The 24,848-nt window shown below is 41.5% G+C and overlaps 2 protein-coding genes across 7 annotated transcripts in view; one reads left to right on the top strand and one right to left on the bottom strand.

Annotated features, from left to right (window-relative positions):
* arsg (arylsulfatase G) overlaps positions 1 to 1,442 on the top strand; it is a 20,005-nt gene extending 18,563 nt beyond the window's left edge. The window contains exon 12 of the mRNA XM_088926904.1: positions 153 to 1,442. Within this exon, the coding sequence (XP_088783030.1) occupies positions 153 to 430 (278 nt within the window). The 3' untranslated portion in view covers positions 431 to 1,442. The remainder of the gene's footprint in view (positions 1 to 152) is intronic.
* On the bottom strand, positions 37 to 24,848 carry wipi1 (WD repeat domain, phosphoinositide interacting 1). Of its 6 annotated transcripts, XM_088926908.1 has the most exons (14): positions 24,505 to 24,838; positions 23,044 to 23,126; positions 22,675 to 22,694; positions 20,933 to 21,099; positions 18,722 to 18,818; positions 17,987 to 18,084; positions 17,546 to 17,638; positions 17,076 to 17,146; positions 15,862 to 15,969; positions 14,986 to 15,150; positions 13,909 to 14,016; positions 13,202 to 13,332; positions 12,176 to 12,276; positions 7,527 to 8,088 (listed from the first exon to the last, which is right to left on the bottom strand). In XM_088926908.1, the coding sequence occupies exons 4-14, from the start codon at positions 21,029 to 21,031 to the stop codon at positions 8,038 to 8,040; spliced, it is 1,122 nt and encodes a 373-aa protein (XP_088783034.1). In that variant the 5' UTR covers positions 21,032 to 21,099; positions 22,675 to 22,694; positions 23,044 to 23,126; positions 24,505 to 24,838; the 3' UTR covers positions 7,527 to 8,037. The 6 variants fall into 6 exon arrangements, 5 of the variants coding, with proteins under 5 accessions (XP_088783035.1, XP_088783034.1, XP_088783031.1 ...); XM_088926909.1 differs by lacking the exons at positions 7,527 to 8,088; positions 22,675 to 22,694 and adding an exon at positions 37 to 165 and having other exon boundaries at positions 20,933 to 21,102; positions 24,505 to 24,848; XR_016093720.1 differs by lacking the exon at positions 22,675 to 22,694 and having other exon boundaries at positions 10,129 to 12,276; positions 20,933 to 21,102; positions 24,505 to 24,848.

Genomic DNA, 24,848 nt, shown 5'->3' with positions numbered 1-24,848 from the left:
TTAACTCACCTGGAGAGGTGTGAAGCAGATGTTGATTTAGGGAGCTCTCTTAGCCTCAGGAAGTGAAATCTGGAAGCCATGAATGAGGTAATTGAAAGAGAAGAGGGTAAAGGCAATACGGTGAGCGTGACCAGGTAACTTCTCTCTTTCAGGGGCAGCAGAGGCCTGTGGTGGGGGGACAGGACAGGAGATGGTTCATGACCCCCCTCTGATCTTTGACCTGTCCCAGGATAAAGGGGAAGGTGTGCCCTTGGACAGCAGCAGTGCAGAGTACAGCATGGTCCTGGAGAGGGTGGAGAAGGAACGGCGGGCAGTGCTGACAGACATTGCCATGGACGATGTGTCCCGGGCCGACTATGCCATCGACCCCTCTGCCGCACCCTGCTGTGACCGGAGTCACGTCGCCTGCCGGTGTCGGGGAATGGAATGAGGGCTTGGCATGGTACTGGGCACTGGTCAAGTGCTTTGTTAAGGAAGTTTCCTTGTTATGCGATTCAGCAGTAAACTGTGATTTTTAGTGGTGAATGGACACTGTATTGGCAATTTAAGTGCCTGCTTGATAAGAAATAAATCAGCTCTCTGCACTTCTTATGCCCAGTGCAGTCCGAGTACAGTCCTCTGAGCAGAGCCAGTTTTCTCTGGTGCCGTAGCTCTGCAAACTCCCAAGAGAAAGTTGTTCTTCTGAAAAGGAAACAGTCTTCAAATGTTTATCTTCCTTGCTCTCTGTGGCTTGCATTAGCAGTGCTGACGATAGCAGGCTGAGAGAGGCGTGTTAGGAGTAGGTTATGAAACAGGAGATTTAATGTGACCTTTTCAAACCTACAAACCCTGCCATGCTGTGATAGACCCAGTGTTCTCAAGTAATCTGTTAACTCTTCTTAAGTATTTGTGACAAAACGCAAATATTTAAAAGACTTCAGTCACTACTTCCTTCAGTCCTTTGCAACATGTTTTTAATTTGACAAACAATATTTTTGTACTTACTCAAAATTGTGACTCCTCCCTATATTAAAAAAAAGCATGAGCTGAAAACAGGTAATACATTGTTGCACTTTCTTAATTAACAGCAACTGAAAGAAATAATACATTAAACTTGATACCTTTGCTTCCTCTTTATATAAACAGGTAGGAAAAGGAGTAGACTGTGTTTAGCATACATATGAGACAGATGATATTTGGGTCTTTTGTGTGTGACAGTACAGTGTCAAAACTCTGATTATGGCACAAAACCTGTCCCTGTTCCCAGGTTCTCAAATTCTTTTGTGATAGAACAAATGTAAAAAGGAAAAGAATATTTGATAAAAAGCTAAATTGAACATTTTTCTACGCATGAGTAGAAAAGAAGGTGGGTTTTAGGTTTTTTTTACTCTTTACTCTGTGGACTTTAAAATGTTTGCTCCTTCATTTTTTTAAATAAAAGCACCTTATAAAAAAAGTGAAAACTCTGGCTGGATTTACTGCCTCACATTCTGCACTAGAAGACAAAGAGCCTATATGTTAAGAACAGAACTATCTATATACAGAATACATATCTCATAGAATAGGGTCTGGACATAGAGACACAGCTGGTCAGTGTCACATTTCAACCAGAGGCATTCTGTGAAGCTCTTAATATTATATAGCTTGTATTATTTCGGCAACATATATAGTACAAGAATATTCACTTGTGTCTCCAAGTCGAAACCAAGTATAACCTTTGGACCACTGTTTGGGAGGTACAGGTCTGGTGATATTTCCAATTTTATGATTAAAGTTTATTGACCAGTGCAACGAACCTCCCTTCAAAACAGCTTGTTTGCATGGAACAAACAAGATGCAGGAATGTGCCAATCTGAGGATGGCATGTGAAGTATTGCGAGTTATGCTTCTGGAGTTATGAGAGTGCCACGTAGAAGGTTAATCATAGGAAATATGAGATATGAGTACTAGAGGGATTGGAAAAATGTGTGTGAGCGAGGTACGACTGCACATTTTCACATGGGATTTGAGCAACACAATTGCAAATGCAGGCAGTGCAGCAATTTGTTTGTGGTCTTTGTGAACAAGGCATGGAGACAGAGAGAGAGACAATTATTTGAGGAGAACCTTATGGAGAGAATACCCATAACTAGACCATCAGTTTTGAGAGGCGGGTAGCCACCTGTGTCTGTAGCATACAGAAAAGGAGTACAAGTGTCTCTCAGTTATGAGAACAGAAGTTAGTTTAGCCAACATTCAGAAAGCAATCCCTAAGGACCCAATTGGATCTGACTGAAATGAAGTCAGGCAAGGCCATCTGTAGCTCTAAGTGCTTAAAAGCTCCTGTCTTTCTTTTCTGTGGTTGAAAGGAAAGCAACTATCTGATATTTCCCCCTGATAGAGGAAAAAGGTAGCAAACTCTCCACTTATTATCGAGCAGTAGCCCTGGCCAAACAAGACCTGTTTAATAACAGCTTACACAGTTACTGTTATGCCAATTAAGATCACAGAGACAAGGTAAGGTGATTCTCTCTAACCCTGGAATGGGAATGGTTAGTAACGTCTGCTGCCTATAAGTCTTGAATGGGATTTGTGCTTTCCCCAAGAGGGAGCTTAAAATGGAGAAGTACTGTACAAAGGATCAGTCTCGACTAAAGTACTACAAGTTGGCAATGTTATCTTGTCTCTGATACAGACTGTGTTAGGAGATCTCCAGGAAAACAGACTCAAGTAGCTGGGTGACTCCGAAAAGGTGGAGGAGCAAAGGTTAGCTCTTCCCAAAACTATTGGGAGTTAAGGTCAGCAGAGCAATAGTGAATATTAGATGCTATTAAATCCCTTGGAAAATGGGATACTTCTGGGAGAAATTCAGAGAAATCAGTATGCCAGAGCAGAGCATGAGACAGGTATTTCTCTTAACCCCAGAAGGGGACAAGGTGAGATGAGTTACGGTTACAAACTGCATGGTGTGTAGGACAGGGAAAGTATCTTAGTGAGACTGAGGAAGGGAGAAGGTTCCTTACTCCTTATTCCACTATATGCCGGAGGCGACTGTCAGTACCCCAAAACTCTGAGTCTATGAGCGAAGAGTTAAGGGATTCCGCAGTGGGTAAGCCCTTGTGAAGCGTGAGGTGATTATAAAGGAATTTTCCTTAAATCAGTGACCAAGGAAGCTAAAGCCCTGATCTCAGGAGGTACAGTAGCTGAGAAGTTTCCTGGAAGGAGTTTCAGGCTTGTTAAATTCGAGTGACAGTAGGACATGTCTCAGGGAGAGGGCTTCCTCGTGATAAAGCCATGGTATGCCAAGTTGCAGCAGTATATGAATGCCTGAGCATGGAGTCCAAGAGGAAAAGGTTAGAGGATCCCATAGAGTTTGAGCTCTCAGGTGTAGTTAGATTAGTTACAAGTGAGCATTAACATCAGATAATCAAATAATCTCAGAAGAGATTATTTAACATAAGGAAATAGGTAGTGTATCCAGTTCCATGCACAGTATGGTGGAGTATGTGATCCTAGAGTAAGCAAGATTTGGGAAGAAGTTCAAGTCTTAGCTGACATTTTCCCAAGAGTCGTGCTCTGACCAGACCATGGAAGAAATACTCCATTTGAAGTCAGCCAAAATTGCAGCAAAATGAAGTCTGGTAACAGAAATACCATAAATCTGTCACACGATATATGTGGTGACGTATTCCATCTGTTAGATCATCAAGACTTGGACTTTGTTTCCAGATTCCCGTTGTGGACATAAGCCTTGTTAATTATTAAAAATAAATCTCCAGTGTGTTAACTTCTTGGGCTGTTGTGGAGCAATATAAATCTGAAAGTGAAGGCAATTTATTCAAACTAAGGGAAGTCTTGAAAGAAGCAGTTTACGTATGAATATAACACAAGCAAGTCCTCTTTCTGCAAGACAAGAAGCTACCTGAATCTTTTACAGGTCACTTATTATAGGAAACATTTCTGCAAAAGGTTCCACAGAAAAAAAAATGTCCTCTGTATTGTATTTCTGTCTTATAAAACTGCTTTTAAAAGCACAAGTGTATCTACACATCGCTGTTTTCAAGGGAAGAACCCAATGAAAAATAAAACAGGACTACAGATGACAGCTCGTACCTGTAACAAACCTTTTTAATTTACAAGTTTTGTTAATTATTCTAGTAAATATTGAGTAGAAAGTATCGTCTTGTACAATATTTGCACAACTGCATAAGCCATGTTGATGAGACGTTCTGCTTTGGCATTTGAAATAATAGTGGAAAACTGTAAAAAATATTATATTGTTATATTACTTCTGTGTTTTGAACCTCTTGAGTCTGTCCACATACAAATTTGAATTAACTTTTGTTTACTCCCAGATTGTAGTTTAGTTTCAAGGTTGCATAGTTCAGGGTTTTGAGAAGTCCTTGACATAATTTGATAGGCCCTGGGTGTTTTGTGTTGATAGGGAAGATGGCTCCTTTTTTTCACAGCACTTAGTGAAATTCATGTGGAAAAAAGCATGTGTCAAATAAGCAATGTGTCATAACTTTAGGAAGAACCAATGATTAAGTAAACTGGACTTTGCTTGTTTCTAAGTGAATGCTCATTAACAAAACACATTCAGTGAAAACCTGAACATTAACCTGACCTGACATTGTGTTAAAAAAAGATCTGGAATACAGAGTTCTGTGAAAGAAACAGACAAAGCAGAGGTGTTCTGGGATGGTGAAACTATGGAGGGGACCTAGGCTGATCAAATTAAGGCTACGATTTTGCAAACTTTTGTCATAGGATTCTTTAAAAAAGCGTTTGATATACAAAAGCAAAACAAACCTCACATTAACAATTATTGTTTTAGTTAAAGTGTGCAATGTGTAACGTAGTCAGTGGTGGCTTTGTGATAGATTTGTGATTCATTAATAATGAATTGTGCTGTTTTATAGGCATGTGAGACTCAGTGAGTTCAGGGTACCTGAAAAAATTACAGCCTTGCACTGTACTGAGGTGCATCACAGGTGCTGGGTGGTGGGTGTGTGGTACCTGTGCATCATTTGTCAGTGTAGTAGTGTGCTTTTCTCTCGCAGGCAAGAGTGGAGCCTAGATGAGGGAGGTTGAATCTTGGATACTGCCTGCGCCTTGACAGAAAAGGGGCATTCACAGCGTGTTTGAATGCACACTTGACATGGCTGGTGCAAGAATTAACTAGAAGAGTAAGTGCTTGGGAAAACTAGTGGTCATTAAGTTTAGTGCTCCATTGTCTCCGAGTTAGTAACTGTTTTAAAGACAAATACTGTAGTATACTACTGACATGGAACTAATTGATTTCTCCAGTATAAGAAACAGGTAGAACTGAGTGACTACAAAAGAACTCATGTTGGTTGTTTTAGTGAACAGTGTTAAATAGGCAACTGGAAAGGAAGATAATTATGTAGCCTTCGCTGAACAAACAAAAGTGACTTGCCGGCAGTATTGGACTGAATGCCACCATTGTCCCACAGCAAACGACATGGCAAGACTATGGAAAGTCTTGGCAAAGCCTCTTTTTTAGAACTTTACAAAAGCTCTGAATTTGAAAAATGGACCTGGAAAGCCTCCATTTTCAATGAGCTATTCAAAAACGTAACAGCATGAACATAGCAATCAAGTTGATCCCAGGGTCCTCATGTTTCTCAAAAGCTTGCCAGCAATGATGCAATTTTACATGAGCTCACCACACCCTATAGTTCAGAATGGTACAGTACGTCTCTGTACGACACCTATGAAATGCCAGGTTTACAAGAAAATGATGGGTAATGGATGGCACTACTAGTCTTTAATAAACTTGATAAAGGAGATATTGATTTTACAAAATTCCTTTGATTACATACCAGATATTAAGTGGAAAAGGGGAGAAACAGAATTCCCAAATATTGTTTAAGATCCACGTCTATGTCCAACATGATTCTTATCCGTTGTGGTCCATTTTTGCCTTGAATGTGTTCAGTGAGGCTTTCCTATCTACTATGAAAGAATTGAAAGTTACCCCTTTTGTTTGTATTAAGCATATTCTATCTGTAGCTATGCATCAGCTAACAATTCATGCCCTACCACGTTCAGGAGAAAATAATCTGCACCATACATTTATATGGGAACCGTGCATAGCATGCAAATTGTCTTGTTACATTTATTTGTGTACTAGACTAAAATGTGGACCAAAGAACACTTGTAGAGTCAATGTAAACCAGCTGTTAATTAAATCTGAATTTAACTGGTAACTTTAAAAAAAGACATGGAGGCAAAAATGGCTGTTTAACATTAAAATATATGAGAAGGACACTCAAGACCACTGTCCCCTAGTTAAGTATTGAGTGCTTAATAGAATGTCAGATTTTGACCTAAGGAAAAAAATAACTTTTGTCTGTATTTGCATTTGCAGATCATAACATGATGTAAGCTTCCATGGTCACACAAAAGGAGAAGTCTAGTATGAATGAAGACCACTTTTACATCATTCCCTAGTATTAAATCCATCTGAATAATCTAAAAATGAAAGAACTGAAAAATGTTCGCAACACTGGTCAATACGAACTAAAGCTTTAAGTGTTCTGTATATCTGGTGAATGACTGTGTTTTCTTTTCCTTTTTAGGTTAGCCCAGTATCCCTTTTGACCCCTGCTTCTCCACACCCAGTACTATGGGGCAGTTTTTAGGTGGAAATAATGTGTGGTTTATAGTTTATAGGATGAGAACTGAGATGGGTGTTTGTTTCTAAATAACAACCCCTGTGTCAGGAAGACTCAATGTAAACAACTGATGTCAACAAGCTAATCAAAAGCTACACATGAAGGAGCTGTTATCTTTGCTGGTCCTGCTCTGGCTGAGCCGGTTCACGTTAAGACATCAGGGCTGAACAGGAAACCCAAGCCCATTTCAAGAACCATGTTATCTGATGAGAACACCCTGTTCACACGAACACGCCTCTGAAAAGAATATGCCTACAATTACACATGCTGTAAAATACACAGCTCCTAGGACAGAAACTCTTTTGCTTTTGGTGCTAGGCACGTTTTTCAGGTTCTGTATGTTCTTTTCCTGTATACTGTAGGTCATGATGGATTCATATTCAAATATCAGGAATTTTGTCCAAGTAATTGTCCATGTTATTTGTGAAAATCAAATCACATGAAGCTTACAAATTGTTTATAGAACACACTAAATTATAGTGAATTATAAATTAGGGTGAACGGTCAAATGGACTTATTGATTGTAGGAGCTAATACTTTGTTTTATCTTTCCTTTATAATGCACCCAGTATAGATTTACATCATACTGTATTGTAGCACAAACACCTTGGTAAAGCTGACCCCATCTGTCTGAGACCAGTATTGACAGACACAAACCAGGACCAATTTTACAGAAGCCAATTAACCAACCCGTTTGTCTTTGAACTGTCGGAGGAAACCCCTACAAACAGGAGAAAATACAAACTCCACGCAGATCGCGCCCCAGGAACTTATTACAGTTCATTCCGGTCTCAGTATTATTAGCATTTTTCATCTTCAAAGAAGTTCAATTAAGGAAAAAGACAAAACACAATCACGGCAAACAAGGGATTTGCATCATTTTATTTCTATTTTGAGCTCCACGTTTTTTGGTTTTGTGCAACGTCCTTGCAAAACACTTTTGCACAGTTACAAATAACATTGTAGACGTGTACAAAACAATCCGCCAGTGTGGTGTACAATGGGACATATGGAAATGTAACCAAAACAGGCTAAAAAACACATACAGAGCAAAAACTGAAGTTTAATTCCTTATTCTTTTGATTAAATACTATTACAATATCAATACTATCTAATTATAAACATATTGGTCAAGTAACTATTAACACATGGTTATAATTCAGTTCAGTCATGCACCTAATTCATATAACACACCCGTCTGGAGTTGAGCTAAAAGACCCAGGTCTGGTCTTAAAAGATACTATTTTTCTCTATTTTCTTGTTTGTTTTTTTTAAATGTAGCACCCTGCAAATTTGCTTTTTTCCCCCCTGGCTCATGCATAGCCAATCTTCTGGCTTCAGGTTTAGCCTTCTGTCCGGTGTCAAATGTCCTCTAATCTCACGTCCATCTCGCTTTGCCAGCCCGAGTCCCGTCACGGCACGAATTTATCTACCAAAACCAAAACAGAGCTTTATTGTTCCTACAGCCCCAACACGAGGGTGTGTTATAAACAGATTAGTGCACAGTAGTGAAATCCTACCCACTCTGATTTTGCCTGTTTGCACAGTGGGTGTGCTCACTTGCTCAAGGAGAATTTGTGCCTTTTTCTCCTTGATAGAGACTTCACTGAGCTGTTGCCTGAGAGACTAGAATTTATTTTTTCACATAGAGTCTTAATCCCTGGATATTGCAATCCAGGACAGGCTTCTTAATAAGACCCTAAATAATAAATAAAACACTAATAACCACTCTCATAAATGAACATAATGGCTGATAGGGAGGGGTTAAAAAGACAAAAATAAAGATACAAAAATCCTAGTGTATGCCTCATTGAAGTTAATTCTCTGTAAGGAAGGGTGATATAGATTCACACTGTAAAGTCTGGTTTAGATTTTGTGAAGTCCTTTACGCAGATATTTCCAGCCACAAATGCTGACGGGCGCTCTACAGTATGTACACAAACGGGAGAGACAGTATGAGTCAGGAGTAAAACATCACTATTCCAGCAGCTGGATAGTTTTTAACAGAGATTACACAAGTTTTGCCGATTTCAAAAATGCCCTTCTCTTGGAATACGGATGAATTTAAACCGCCAGTTTTAGGGTTATACAGAGATGTTATAAACACTGAGAGGCCTTGGGCCAGCACACAGTTTGAGTCCAGTCGAAAAGTAGGACAGCAGCACATTTCCATCCCCCCTTTGATGTAAACATGAGGAGTGTAACCTTGACTTCTTCCGGCTCGGATGTAAAGCCAAGCAACAGTGTGTTGCCTAGAAGCTTTGGTTTCAGTACACATTGTCTGAGCACAGTCTGTTATGGAAGGACAAGAGATATTATCCTTGTCCCAGGCATGAGTGCTGTTCTTTCACTGAAAAGATATTTGCATCAAATATGTGGCCCACAAGAGTTTTTTTTTCCTTTACACCATCTTGTTGATGGACATTCTTCCAAAGGTTTCTAACGTACCTGCCTCTTATGCAGGTAAATGAAAAATATATTATTTTTATTATAAGTATGATACATATGTTACAAGCATTCAAGAAATTACTTTCATTTCATGAAAAGAACTTTTTTAATGTTGCTTTAATCTGAATTTCCTACTTTTTGTTCCCAGCATGTATATACTTTTTATTTTCAAAAATAAAAAAAAATGGTGATAATTTCTGGTGACACCATTTTTTAATGGTGATAGTTTTTTTTTATAATAAGGGTGATGGAAAGCTTAATTATCAGATTGATTAACTGAACATGAGCGTTAATGAAGTTCACTGACCAATAAGCTCCTCTGATGAAATCTGATGCAGGTGTCTCATAAAATAAGAATTAGTGAACCCTTTTCTTCTTATTTCAGTCTCTATGCTAAACCACGTCTCTTTTTACATCTGTGCAGTTAGTCACTTTTATGACTGAATTTGTGGTAGGGGCCACTAGTCTTTCTATTGACTCAAAACCCCCTAAAGGCCAAGTTATTAGCCTTGTGAGTGTTCAATGAGGATAGCAGGACTTTCCTATGGAAAAAAGTAAAACATCCGTCTTTGCTCTAATAACAGATATGTCTTGGTAGTTCTAAAAAAAAAACCACAAGTTTAAAGAAGCATTATTTATGTCCCTCATCTCTCAGGCTCAGTCTTTAAAGTCTTAAATATTTGTACCAAAATCCATGTAAAATGGCTGGAATATTTTTAATAGGGTGCTTTTTTAATTACAACCACCACTTTTGAAGTACATAAACCCTTTTTTAATGCTTGTTTTAATCATCTAGTTGCAGTTTATAGTTCTCTCATGAGGTTTCTGTGAAAACAGGGGAAGAGATTAATTAAAAGCAGTCTCTAAGATTAATATACATAGGAATCCATTCTTCATCCTGTGAGTAAACTGAGTGTATACCTCAGCGCCTTCTAGTGGCTTTGCCAAAAAAATAAGACAATAGGCTGAGTATTACAGTACTTCATCCAAGAGGTGCAATAAGAATAATGACAAACTTAACTTGAAAAGTGGTCGGACGTTTCTCATGGTCACAGACAAACAAACCAAAGGATGAAAACAAAAAAACAAATTAATGTTCACATTTAGTTCATGAAATATGTTTTCCTGAACACATTGGTTTTACTGACCTTTGAATTCCACCATAGAAAATGTAGAATTTCCCTTTCTGTATTATTTGGTTGGTATGGAAGATAAGTTCCACAGAGACAGACAAGATGAGCATGGCATTTTTTCCTTTCCTCCTGAATGTTAACTGTTACACAAATCAATGAAGTACTGTACATTTTTTAAAAAATATTTTTTTATAAGTGCCCACAGTAACATGTCAGTATACCAAAGGAATTTACAAATGGGATATATTTTACAACTAAGTAAAACTTCCAAATCAATGTTGAACTCAATATTTAAAAAACCTTAAGTTTCATATACAGTATACTGGGTGATTGTGATATGACCATGCAATACCTCCTTGCAATCCATGAGATCCTAGTTTAAACACTGCACTGTAAAAATTTTAATTGAACCAATTTTTTTAACTCTTTTTTTAAAAAAGGATGAAAGTGTGGTGTCTTGACGTGTGAAGCAGATGTAGTGAATATTTCGGACTTGGTACCATCGCACAAGCACGAGATGCACATAAATAAAAAATATTCTCACTTAGACAAGGAGAACTGTTTAAATTCCAGTATTTTTTCACTGATTCAGGAAGTATAAATGACATGTTTAACAACTAATGAGACTGTTGTTCTCCAGTCCAGATTCCAGTCAGCTGCTTCCTGTAAGCTTATGAAGCCTTTCAGTGGAACGGGTTCACCTGAGAGATGGTGCTCAGGATAAGGTGTTATGTACTGGCCTGTCTCAGTTCCTGACAGGTAATAATGCTTGAGAAGGTTTCAGTTCTCAGGAGCAGGAAGTGCACTGTCCAGTTCATCTCTTCTAATCCTGTCCCTATCCTAGGCTCTTAGTGCACAAGGAATCAGACCTGCAACTTTCCGATAACACAACTCCCTGTGCATGCCATAAGAACTGCTTCATCTGCTTTCTAGCTGAATACAAATGACAGGTGTGCATGACCTGTTTTTGACTCTCCAATAGTTTTTAACATGCCCACTGAAGACGAGGAGTGCCAGCACTCATGAATGGCTTTCCTGGTGGACGATTCTGAAGCCCTGAGCTTGGTCTTTTCTTTAGGCTTTGGCGTTTTGCTTGAAAAAGTCAAAGAAAAGGCTAATGGACTGTCCTTGTTGTGACCTCAGCTCCTAACTTACTGCCATTCGCCTTCACCCTGTGGGAAATGTTAGCTAGATTAGCTGCCTGACTAATAAACTAAACTACAAAAGCAAGTATTAATCAAGCCCAAATAATCCCTTTAGTTATTCCCATACATATGTCTTTTTCATATAGTATGCTTGAAAAAGTAAAAATGTTATCACTCTACTTTTATGATGTGCATGTTCATCACCTAAAAAAGGTTTGTTCACCTATGCTACGGTACATTGTGCAGCCTTGAAATGTCCTGCCACAGAGATTAATAATGTAACATATACAGTACCAACACGAGCACAATTCCCTGTATACAAACACTGCTGATGGACAGCACTGTAGACAATGGCACTGTAGCCATTGGCTTCCTCCGTCCTGTACCTCTTTATTTCTTAACTCTAATGCAAATCAAGTCTGTGATAAGTACAGACAGTTAACCATCCTCAAATATAAAATAGTATTTTGGGGCTATAGTATAAAAAATAATATAGAGAAAACAAAGAGGTCAGTAGGAGCTCAGTACTGTACATTTCACCTAAGGGTACATTGTACAAAGGAAGCTGAGGAACAGCGCTGGTTTTCTGTTCCAGTCTGTGCTGTGTGGGCAAGAGGGGAGGGGTGTAACTACAAAGGCCAGGGACAGAAGCAGTCTGGGTATGTAGGTCTTCTCCTGCCCAGCTGTAGCTTGGGGTATGGAGAGCCTCAGGGCAATGGGGCTCTGAGAGGGGAGGCAGTGTTCAGCAGGCTGGTGGACACAGGCAGGGTTAGTTATTCAGAATGCTCACAGGAGGAAACTCATTCTCATCATCCAGGCACACCGGGCCAGCGGCGAACTCATGCTCCGGGATCACCTCTCCTTTCTTCGTGCCCCCATCCTCCGAGTAACCTGGGCGAGGAACATGGCTTAATCACCTGAGGCTAGGGGCAGGATTCAAGCAATTCCCCTCAGTCATTAATCATCACTTTACAATACATAAACCAGGCAAAGCACTGAATAATCCCAGGGCTTTCTCTGTTTTTTTGTATAACTATATAACTAAGAAGTTTTCTTTCCTCAGGTTCAGTGCAATAGAAACTCTTTATTCCCAGTTCAGTTCAGTTATTCTTGCATAAACATAGCTGCCTTTTCTCCTTTTGTCCTTTATTCATTTCGTTTTTTTCCCCCCTTTTTAGAATTTTGAATTTGGAATCACCAATTATTTTTTTCATGTCTCCGCTAGGAGCTAGAACCCGCCATTGCACACAGGAAAGAATGAGGGAGAGTGGGTGGAGTCCATGAAGATGTCCACCTACCAGACAACTGTCTTTTAGCATAGCATAGGCAACACAGCCCTGCGAAGGTGCATCTACTGGAGAAGAGGCAATAAAAGCACCCCTACAGCTTTGTGGGTACTGTGTTGCTGAGGGAGCCCAGTCTAATTCCACCCTACTCTCGGCAGGATCTAGCCAACTGTACAACACTGTTAGGTGAATCGTGATCAAGCTAGTGACGTAACCCAGGCTCGAACCCATGATCCCAGAGCTCAGCCTGCAGTTAGAAAAGTGCCTTTACTGGCTGAATCACTTGCATGGCTCCTTAGGTTTATCTTTCTGATTGAATTTGTTGCAAATTGAAGTCTGTTGAAGTCTTCTGCGGCCTGTTTCCAGATGTCATTTTTCATTATGGTTGGAAGCACATCCACCCATGGTCATAAAAATCAAAACTTTCTGAAGAATAAAAATCATCTGTTTGTCAACCGGTAGCTATAAACTGCCCTCCTGCTACTGCGTGTAGGGATGCAGGGGTCAAAGGTCAATGATCCTGGGCTTACCTGTGAGGGCTGTGGAGGAAGGCACTGCAGTGGGGATGGCGACAGTGGCAGCATAGGACTGGCAGGCTGGAGGTGGCACTCTGCTCTCAGACTCCTCAGACTCTGCCCAGTCCTGGTCTGAGCCAAGCAGCCTGGAGGGCAGACATTGATGAAACTGAGCTAAAGAAGCAACCAATGATAAGCAAAGAAGCTAGAACATAAGAGGGATAGATGCGTAGAGAAGCCATTTAAGGAAGTTTCGTCTCCTCTGTAAGCCTGCAAGTATTCAGTTAGAAACATACATGAAAGCAGAAACAAAGGGGGCAGTAGGTTCAGAACCTGACAATAGTTAACACATCTTTACACAGACTTGGAGGAAAAAACTGGGGGGTGAAGCAGCAGTTACTGATTTGTTCTTTCAAGGAAAGGGTTTGTTAAGTGACGAGTGAATAGCAAACTGGGGTTTAGGCTTACTTTCCTGACTGCTTTCTTCAGTAACTTTTCTTGTTTTCCTTTATTCAAGTTCACCATGGTACAGTGCAGCAAAAACAGCTTAAATTGCAATAAAGCACTGTGGTACTTAGAGATGTGTAACACCAGTTCCGGGAAACCACAGTGCTGACATTAAAATGCACGTTACAAGGGCAGTAGACTTGGGTAAACTGTGACAATGCTGTGGACTTCTTCACTGTGGCCATCATTTACTGAGGGTGACGGGCAAGTTTTACCTGTGTTTCTTCACCAGCATGCACTCACCCCCATCCTGGGGGTCTAGGTTGTAGATGTACAGGTGTCCGTCAGAGGAGGCAACCAACAGGCGTGGCAGCTTCTGGATCCTGAAAATCACAGAAAGACCTTTACAACCTTCAACCCAAGACAAGAAGCTACCACCTTTGGGAACCGCTACATGGTCATTTAGAAAGAGCAGGTCAGGCTTTGACTGAAAGTAACACGTGTTGTGGAAAGCATTTGACCAAACCAGATTACATCGTCAGTTAAGTGAGCAGCAATGCCAAGTAATCAGAGGAACCAAAAAAAGGAAACTAACTAGTAGCAAACATTTCTCAAATGGGCATGACTTAAATGTTCCACAAGTTATGAAGAAATTTCCTCCAAAATGACTGATAAGATAAGGTAATAAGGCTGATAAGGCTGCAGCTTGCTGTGTGGTTCCAGATGAGAGTAGCAGGCTCTAATGTGGTGCATTCTGCTCCCATCACATTAGAAAAGCCAGGATTAGCACGCTCAGGTCTGCCATTATCTCCTTGGGTGAAGGGACCCCTTATTTCATGCAAAAATGAAAACAATTTGCAGATAGAAGGAGAAGCAATGTGGGCACAATACATGCGTTATGAGGCACTGTGTCCTGACTTGGCCCAGCCTTGCATAGCTTCTTGATTACGAGGTGGTAATGTAGCTGTTTAAAAATTATGCAACATGACACAGGTTGCATAGAGGGATCTATAATCTGTTACAGTATGATGACTACTAAGGAGCAGAGTTTGGCTGACACACTTTGGAAGGGTGTGTCTAAACAGACCACTTTTGTGAACAGGTCACTGAAATTCACTAAACTGGACATGTGTGTGTATGTGGTAGTACAGTAAGGGTCAAGGTCACAACACAGCCAACTGTCCTCTCGGCTGTTGGGAAGCAGCACAAAGAAAGCAGGGCAGGAAACACCATCAAAAGGATTAGGGCCAGAGATGGAGGATAAAGAGTGGGGTGCTTGATTCAGGGGTGGGGGTACGGGCACAGACACGGGAGCGTGGAGTTCTAGCTTGGATGAGGGGGGGGTGACTCACGTGGCGAGGGCACAGACATTCTTCTGGCCAAAAATGTTGAGCCGCACAGTGGCAAAGGCGCGGTCTTGATTCATCATGTCGGACACCTGCGCCGGGAGGTAGTTGCTGGCCGCTGAGAACATCTTGCCCACGTAGGCAGACCAGGTGGGAGACTCTTCCTCGCAGCTGAAATGACACGCGGCCAGTGCCAGGGCAGGTCAGCGAGGAGAGAAGCAGCAAACCATGGAACAAGGGCACGTCACTCATAACAACATAAGACAGGGTGCAAAAATGAGGAGGCCATTTGAACTATGGGTTCCATCTGATTTCTAGTAGAAGATTGGTCAGAGGATCTGTTTTTTTAAGAAGCCAGAGTATCAGCTACAATTAGCTGACTGGGTAGCTTCTCATATGACTGAGACCTTTTTCTGTGTGGAGAATTTTTGTGTGGAGGAGATTTTTTCTTTTACATTGTGCAAATGGTGTGCAGGTTTAAAAAAAACTCTGAAAGGTACCATTCAGGGTTCTTTTTCATGCTAACTGATTAATTATAGGATGGGATCAGCCGCCCAGGGTTTGGGCTTGGGTTTGATGATCTCGACAGGCAAAGAGTTATCGTAAATATTGTATTTACAATAAACTGAGCAGGAAGAGGCAGTTTCCCGGGTTTTCCCAGAAAGAACTGTGCCAAGCCTACTCATTCCTGCCCCCTTGTGGCTATGAAACACACCATCGCCATGTCAACGCATATAAGCAACGCTCCTAGTCTTATTCAAAATGATCTCTTGCACATAATTCTGATTTATTGTGCAGTAAAGGACACATTACCCTTGCTTGGATACATTCAGAAATAAAAACAAGCCAAGGCAGAGAGAGAGAAAATAGGGAAGTGTCTACCTGGGACTGTGCTGCTCCAGTTTGAAAATGTGCACCGTCTCAGTGTTGCTGGAAGCACACAGGAATTGAGCATCTGCGCTGAAGGATAGGGAGCTGATGTTCACGTACCTACAGAAACAACTACTGATCAGCCAGGCTGAGATGAGGAGAGGATGGCTTCTCCTACTTCTCTTTCATGTCATACTGGATCATAACAGTAAAGAACAACAGAACCATGGGGACTCCTCTCCACCAACACCAATGTGTAGCCCCCTCCTGGATGATGAGATCAAATGAGACAAAGTGCACCAGTATGCTCACCACACACCAGCTATCAGTGGGGATGGAAACACAGAAGCCAATTCATAGATGGGGATTTTTAGGCGGCCATGATCGGTAATGGCTAGGGGGGAATTTAGTCAGGACACTGGGGTAACACCTCTACACTTTTGCCTTAGGATTTTTAAAGACCACAGAGAGTCAGAACTTTAGTTTTACATCTCATCTGAAGGATGGTACCTTTTTTTACTGTATAGTGTCCCCTGTCACTATACTGGGCCATTAGGACCCACAGAGGTGCATGGTGACCACTCCCTACTGGTCCCACTAACACCTCTTCCAGCAGCAACCATAGGTTTTCCCAGGAGGTCCCCATCCAGGTACTGCCAAGGCTCACAGCTGCTGAGCTTCAGCGGGTTGCCAGTTGTGAGCTGCAGGCTGAAATAGCTTCTGAAGCTCAAAAGCTCAAAAATGTCCGCAGACAACAAACCACTAGAGCAGGCTAAATAACAGAGTTCCAAATCCTACATAAATCCAAACAATGAAACACTCACCACGATTTTTTTTAACTCTGCAGTTTATATTAGCTGTTAGCCAAAGCGTTTCCCAGGGTATTTCTTGGAAACAGTAAGGGTTTTAACCCCGGCCAGTGTCCTGGCCAAATCCCCATCTATGAACTGGCTTCATCACTCTGTTCTCGACCCAATGATAGCTGGTGCGTGGGGAGCGTACTGGTGCAGTATGGCTGCCATCACATCATGCAGGTGGGGCTACACGTTGGTGGTGGAGGAGGGGTCTCCTTTACCTGTAAAGTGCTTTCAGTGGAGTGACCAGAAAAGTTCTATGTAAGTGTAAGAATTATTATTATTATTATTATTGTAACCACATAATCAAGTCAATCTGTAGAGAGTTTGTCTAAACTAGTGTGTGTCCACCTCTTATCTCTTGTGACTGACCTTTTCATCCCTCGACGGAACTCGAACAGCTTTTGTCCCTCGGGGATGGTGAAGACTCTGATCACAGTGCCCTGCGACAGCAACGCAGCAGTTACAACACGCTTCTTAACACGCTAACGATCCGCCACCAAGCACGCTGCTGCATACTGCTGGGGAGCACTTACTGACCGTGGGGTTTACGGAGGAGACAGGGTTTTAAAGGGTGTGGGGAAATAGCTCAAGAAGTCCCATATATCCCTCCTTCAATGTAAAGCAGTAGCAGCCCTTTGCTTCTTAAATCAGGGTCAAAAGGAGAGAAGCCATTAGCCAAAAGCTCTCTGTTAAATCAAATCTCAGGGCCTGCAAATGCAAAAAAAAAAGGCGGGAGAAAGGCCTCAACAGGGTTGTGCTCCAGCGAGAAAGCAGAACAAGACCGAAAGATTGAAGATGAGGAAGAACAGAGGAAAGGAAGGGGCAGGGGTCTCCCTTACCCTTTCTGAGGCACTGCCCAGCTTGGTGCCCGAGGAGCTGAAGGTCACAGCAGCGAGGGGACTATCATGGGCTGGAATCATGGTCACAGTGCTCTGTGGAGACAGATCGACAACCCCAGAGGCCATCAGTACGCACGTCCCACTGTCTTTGCATAGAATTACTCCATATATGGCTTTTTAACTGTGTAAAATCCTGAGTTCTGTTTGGATGATACTGTTGTTAGTTTTATGTTTTACACGAGCAAGGGCACTATGGCATTTGTCATGAATCTCGCAGCATATTGCAACGCAAACCTCCATGCTTAATTACCAAATTCACTCGCTCTCCTTTAAACCATTTGCACAGTGCCAAGCCCATTTCCTTTTTCTACTATATCTGAAGGATTTTCCAGGAAAGCCTCAGCTGCACGGAATTTCTATACCCTAGTAAGCCATACTCACCAGGTTGTTGGCATCGTACACGATGATCTCTCCAATGGTGGAACTGCCAGGGTAAGCCAGGTAGGAGTTGGAATGGTTAGTGGAGAGAGCGCACAGACCTGGGGACACAAGAAGAGGGCTCTCACTGCCAGGAGGGGAGGGCATCACATCATGATGCGCATTTTTCCCAGGTGCACTCTGAAGCTGAAGCAGAGGGAGGCTTGGCCTGCTGACCCCGAACTGGAGCTCCAGTGTCTATGTAGTGTATTAAATGTCACTGATGTCACTATAACAAGCTGAGCTGGGGGAGAAAGGGAGCAACTTGTTTTTTTCATTAACACATAATTCACACGTCCAAGTTGTCTCACTCTTAAACCAGGAATGATCGATGTAATAAATGACCAAAAAGTACGAGAGATTTTTTTATTCCCAACCTTCTGACATACAACTTCAAAATACCAAGGTGCTACAGATATGATAAAGGTGGCTTGACAATTAAGGTTTAATTATTTGTAATATGGTATTTGAATGCCTGTTTAGACTGAACCCTGGTTAGTGTTCTGCTTCGAGCATGCCTGAGAATGTTTTTGCTTTCTTCTCATGGTTTAGCGGTTGTGCTTGACATCATGACTTCCACAATGTCCAGCGGGGGCGTTCTGGCAAAGCTTGTTGGGATATTTGCTTACAACCAAGCAAGCTGCCTTCATGTTGTTTTCTGTTTGACCGTAGCAATGCAGCATGGGTACAGTTACATACCTGTTGGACTGGGAGGAGTGTTGAGGAGGGTTTTCAGAAGCTTCATGTCCTTAATGTTGTGAATGTAAATGGATTCTTCCAGACAAACTATCAGCCTCTGTTACAAAAAGAACCCAAAATAAAGTGTTCAAGCACCCAACAATCTGAAACAATATCATAAAAGTAATGGGCTCTCTTAAGGAAATTGTGCCTCAGGAGTGTCCCTTAAAGTGCCAGCTCTGCTCCAGCTCTGCTGTGAGACCTGTGATGTTTGGTTATTCAGAGAAAATGCCTGCTGTAAATGGCTACTTGGATCTGACAGACCTCTGGAGAGTATGTACTACAGATAGGGCAGAGGTGTAATAAATTCCTGACAGAGCAATGGATATCTTCCAGATGATTCCAGGCTGAAAAAAAAGTTCAAACTTCCATCATTTGCATTTTCTTGTTCAAGCAGGAGAAAAAATCCTGCTGGAGATGTGCAGTTCGTTAGGCAGGTCTGGGTCATACCAGGTGTTCACAGGAAAGTGAAATACTGTTCACCGTGTTCAGTCTAATTTAAATGGATTCCACAACAGGTCCAGGCACAACTTTCCTCTTACTGACTTTGGAATAAGCAGGGAGATTGAAGAGACGCGTGTAACCAAGACCTCATGTTCACAGTCTGCTACAGCAGTGAGCAGAGTTATATGCACTTCACAGTACTGCCAAAGTCCGCTGTTATATTCTCAATCTTCACCAAAACAGATTCATAGCTTTTCTTTAAGATAACATAGAAATATTACCAAAAACCACTTGGCAGTGGCCACTAACTAAATCAGGAACCATAATAAATACCAAGATGTAATATGAATACTTGATCCGGAACAAGTGATAAGTCCAGGGTATTTCTGAATAATATTCTGTTTTTAAGTTTAATGTCAAGTAACAGATTAGAAAATATAGATTTTTGAAAAAGCAGGGACAGTACAGCATAGTGTATAAGCCTTTGAACTTTTAACTGACAAGCAGTTGGTTTCTCTCCCCACTGCTGGGGACACTGTTGATGTAACTTGAGTGTGGTACTTAACCCCATTTGTCTTCTTAGGAACCAGCAAAGTTGTGGGTAACCCCTGCCTCCCACCCTGGAGGTAGTCATGTGATCTCTAGTGCACTTAACATTAATGAAACCAGGATGAGCTCTGGCCTAATGAGTCACTCAAGTATTTTACATTTTCCTTTATTAAAATAAAGTGTACTTGCTGCTTTTAAGAGACTGTACTGCACTGCATGTTTAAGTAAATGTATTTTTAATGCTACCAGGATTAGAAATAGGCTTAAATTAGGACAAAAATAAATTAGAAAACGTTTCTGCAGGTGGGTTGGACTGGGTAAAGGAAATGGTTCAGGGGGACTTCCTTACTTTCGAAAATGAAACTGTCATTATTCTTGATCTGGATATTTGAATACCAGTACTAGGTAACGCAAGAGGTTTTACTTACATTTCTCTGTTAGTGTGTAAAAGCTGTGCTGTGCAAAATAAACAGGCCCTTAGAGCTGAAGTTTTCTTCCATTTTGACTCAGTAGTTAAAAGTCTGGAACGGTTGCAGCGGTGAATTGCTCATCTTTTCCAGGCAATGAATCTACTTCATTGGAATCTGTTTCGGCTGCTTGTTTCAAATGATTCTATTTGTGCACTGAAGTCAAATCTGCTCTTAAGGGCTGGGCCATCAGTATTTCAGATAGTCAGGAGATTCATTTAAAAAAGGAACTGCAGGTCAATAAAGCTGTCATGTCAGCATGACAATTCAGTTGCATCAATGAGACAGAACTGAGTTAAATTTGGACACTTAAAGCAGTACAAGCTTGTCAATGCCTAGACTTTGGACATGGTAGAAACTGTCTAAGAATGAATGAAGCCCTTAAGTGATGTTCCATATCTACTATTCACATTTGACACACAAGTAAGTAGTTGCATCTGATCATTCAAACAGACAGGCCATCATATGTAGGTAGCTTCAAATGTGAAAATAATTAACAGTAAAAACAGTAATCATTTTTGGAATTGGGTAGCTTTGCTTTTTGTTTAGGGAAGAAACAAAATATCTTGTCTCAAAAAAAAAAGAAGCACAATCGCCCCTTTATGTCTGGTGTGTGTCTCACCCATGGTAGAGCACCAAGACCAGCTAAGAGATAGCATGCTACCCAGTGGTTTCACATACACAGAGCGACTCCGGACTCTGGAGATCCTACCTGCCGGTTCAGCCTCACAGCCAGGATGTTGTTGGAGTAGCTATAGTTGCAGATCTCTGTGCCTTTCTTGAAGTGATAGACGTTCATGCGGCGAGGCATGGACAGGCTGACCACCACCACCAGACTGCTAGAGAAGAGGCGCTCCACAATGTAGACCTCAGGGGTTTCTGCTAAGCAGGGAGGCAACCGACAGGCCATCAGCCTCAAATACTGCATACCATCACCACATAGGCACGACCCACAGCTTCACACAATTCATTTTAAACAAACTTCAACTCTGGTTCGATACAGACTACTGTACTGTCTGCATTAACAGTTTTAATTACTTCCATTTGCATAGTACTGTTACAGTCTAAAGAATCCCCAAATGCTTCACACGTAGGAGTGATCCCACTGCTTCCACCAGTGAACTACGGCACCCATCTACTGTAGGGGATGTGCAGCAGCCATTACATGCTAGTAGTCCCACTACACAGCACTACTCAGGCAGAGAACTGAAAATTAATTTTACCAATTGTATTGGGGAGGCCAACGAGGTGTTTAGCCAGGAAGTTAGCCATCCCACCCTTTTTGAAGATTTCCAGGAGATCTTTAATGATCAAGCACTCAGAAATAATTTTAAAGTGTTATCTGGGGAATAGTACCTCATACACCACAGTGGCCTAAGACACTGCAATGGGGTACTGGTCTGGAAGTTCTAGCCCAGGGCACAAAGTACCACTTACTGCTTCACCTACACCACTAACATTAGCAACCTGATCTCTCATCCCAGTACTGACCAGAGCCAGCCTTGCTTATCCTATCAGGTCTGACTACCAAGCAACAAGACTGTACATGAAATAAACCCCACCGACCCAACAAAAAATGAAAGCAGGAACTGAAGGCACAAGTGGAAAACAATGTGCATTTAGGATTGAAGATGCAATAGTTCTTTACATGCAGAGCTGTTGAATCATCTATTCAACCATCCTGTGGAGGCCCATTTCCTCAGATCCTTCAGGAAACAGCTAGATGAGATTCTTAAGTAAATCAGCTATGTATGTGCAATCAAAGGAGCCAGGCAGATCTTTCATATGTTCTTAATACAAATCTCGGTAGAATCCATAAAAGTTTACATTAACGGTGCCCAACTTCGGGCCTTAAGGACTGTTGTCCAGCAGGTTTTTTAGGTTTCCAGCTTCTCAAGAACAAAGAAAGGCTTCCGCTGTCCGGTTCAGGATAATGAGTAATTAAGTAATTAAGGGCTCAGGTGGAAGTAAACTTGGAACCTTCTGGCCCTCCAGCACTGGAATTGTGCACATCTGATTTATACATTTATTTTTTCCACATAAATATTTATGAACATGAGTCGATAGCATAAAGGAATGTAAAACACATGCGAAACAATTCAGCACTCTCATGCCAGTTAATTAGAAATGGAAGGCACAAGAAAACTGTCTTGCAAAGTAAGATGTACGACACAAGAATGACCTCTGAGCTCAGAGCAGCATGCGTTTGCTATAACGTAAAAGACACCTGCAGAGTGTACAACCCACAGCAATAAAAGCCACAGAAAAACAGATTTTCTAATGAAAGTGCAACACGAATTAAGCCCACAAGAATCTCCCTCCCCAGCCTGTTTCACACCTTGCAGCCGAACCAAGAGGTGAGGGTGCATATTGTCACCAGCTAAACCAACAGCCCATCCACCATGAACAGCTTGGGCATAGTGTCTTAATGAAAAAGACTTCTGTAGATCTGACCTTGTCTCAGTTTTCTCGAGCTAAGGGCAGAAGGGAAAAGTAAAATAAAATGATTAGTTGTGTTGTATCCATAATGAGCACATCACTGGTACAGCTGTGAACTTGCCGGCATCCAAAGAACAGAGGCTTTTCTGTGCTCTTATCATAACAGTGTGGCACCGCCACACTCCCTTGAGCAAGAACTCTGCAGCTGAGCCACATGTCACTTCGAAGGGGAGACCTCCTTCATCAACAGCCGCCATACTGCACACTGACGCTGCCTGTCGGTTGAAGCCAGTGTGGAAATATGTAAAAAAAAAAGTGTGATCAACCTGATATCGAAGGGGAGGGAGAAGGGTTGCAACTTGTGAAAGAAGCAGAAGTACTTACTGCTTTCATGAATAAGGTCCAGACCATCCACAGCAGTAACGGAAAAGAGCTTGTAGCCATTCTTGGTCCCAACAGCCAGTGATCTAGATCAGAATGGGTGCAAACAGTCAATGACCACTTCTCCAAGCCCTGAACTTCATAGCTATTGAATCCTTAAATGACTGGCTACTCCTATGTTTCATTACAGGAACCTCTTGTCTTTTCTTCTTAGATTCTCATTGTTCATGGTAAAAAACAGATCCAGAAAAAAAATACAGTATTTGCTTTAAAGATCTTCTAAAACTTTCTGTCTCTAAACATGTATGTGCTAGAGAAGTACTACTATTGAAACCACAGTGCCTACTGAAGCCAGCACAGCACTGAGATTCTCCTCTGCCTGGTTTTATCAACTTCAGGCTGAAGGATCTCTTCCATTTTCACGGAAGAAATTTTTTGAGAAGCTAGTAACACATTAAGCGAATCCAATAACTGGAACTTAATAACTGACGTTTGGGAGAGAGAATGACAAACAAGCCAATTTCACCCTGCTGTTTCAAATTATAAGCATTACCAAAATGAGCTATATTTAGATCTTTAATGGAAACACTTCTTTTTTGTTTTTGTTTTTTTGCCTCAGGTATCCCTCCTACACCTCATTTCCACATTTGTAGTTCTCCCTTGGTTAACTTCTCACCCAGAAAGGGGATGTGCTTCCTCATCCTATAACCAGGAAGCTGCCCCTTAGCCAGGCAGGTCAAACCAAAACGTTTATACTTAAATACTCAATAATTATTCATAAATCACTGATTCCCCTGGTGAAGTTTACAATGTGCCATGGAAAGGCAAAAAAAAAACAATAGAAAATACTCAAATGTTCCCATTCTCAAAGATCTGGTGTATGGACAATTGGGAAGGTGTGAAATAAGCCCACATCAGAACTTAAAAGTTCTAGTGGGGTGTGAGGAAAAAAGCCCCATCAAGCAGAGAGGTTTGATTTCTCGTGCAGAGAATACAATGAGACTTGTATGATCAGTTAATATTTGGAAACGCATAACGTGACAAAACTCCATGTACGGAAATCCCTGATCAAAGCGATGTAGTGAGACCAGGCATGCATATTATTTCAAAAAAGCTGACAGACAAGCTTCGGAACGATTTCGTACTGTATACAGAGTAAACGAAACTGCATTTGCGTTGCTTCTCACTTTCAGACATCAGACATCAATCCGAACTATTAATCCTTTAAAACAGGTTATGTAACAATAGTTTTCTTCGGGTTTATGTATTGAATCAGCCAGTTCCCCTACAAGACATAGCAATAGATTTTGACCACTTAGCCATTATAGAATAATTTCACACTCGCGGTTATGTGTACTCTGTAATTAAATACAGAATTTTACTGTCAGCTGTATTATGCAACTGCTGTCTAAACTAATGAGAATCAGCTGAGTCTGTGTCAGCACTAGCGAAATTGAGTCTTACGTGGTGTCTTGATTGAAGGAAGCGCAGATCAACCCCGCCACCCCGCCGGGACCTGCAGCCCCCTCTCCTGCCTCCATGCCGATTCCCAGCTCCCACCCTCCCTACCTCCGCCTCGGATCGGAGGCCTGGGATCGGTTCGGCTTTTTTTCAAAATCACTTCCAGTTGGAGATCCACCAATGACTAGCGATCTTACGTTACAGACCCTTGCTTTATTCTCTGGTTTACTGGAGCCAGACAGATACGGTACGAGAACGCCCTTATTTTTGGTCTATATATATATTTTATTTCAGAACTCCAGAAGCATAACTAGAAGAGGCAAAAATGAACTGCAGCAAAACAAAAA

Source organism: Atractosteus spatula, chromosome 11, assembly GCF_055471065.1.
Source record: "Atractosteus spatula isolate fAtrSpa1 chromosome 11, fAtrSpa1.hap1, whole genome shotgun sequence".
In the NCBI taxonomy this organism is placed as follows: domain Eukaryota; kingdom Metazoa; phylum Chordata; class Actinopteri; order Semionotiformes; family Lepisosteidae; genus Atractosteus; species Atractosteus spatula.
This window is presented reverse-complemented; position numbering and strand designations above follow the sequence as displayed.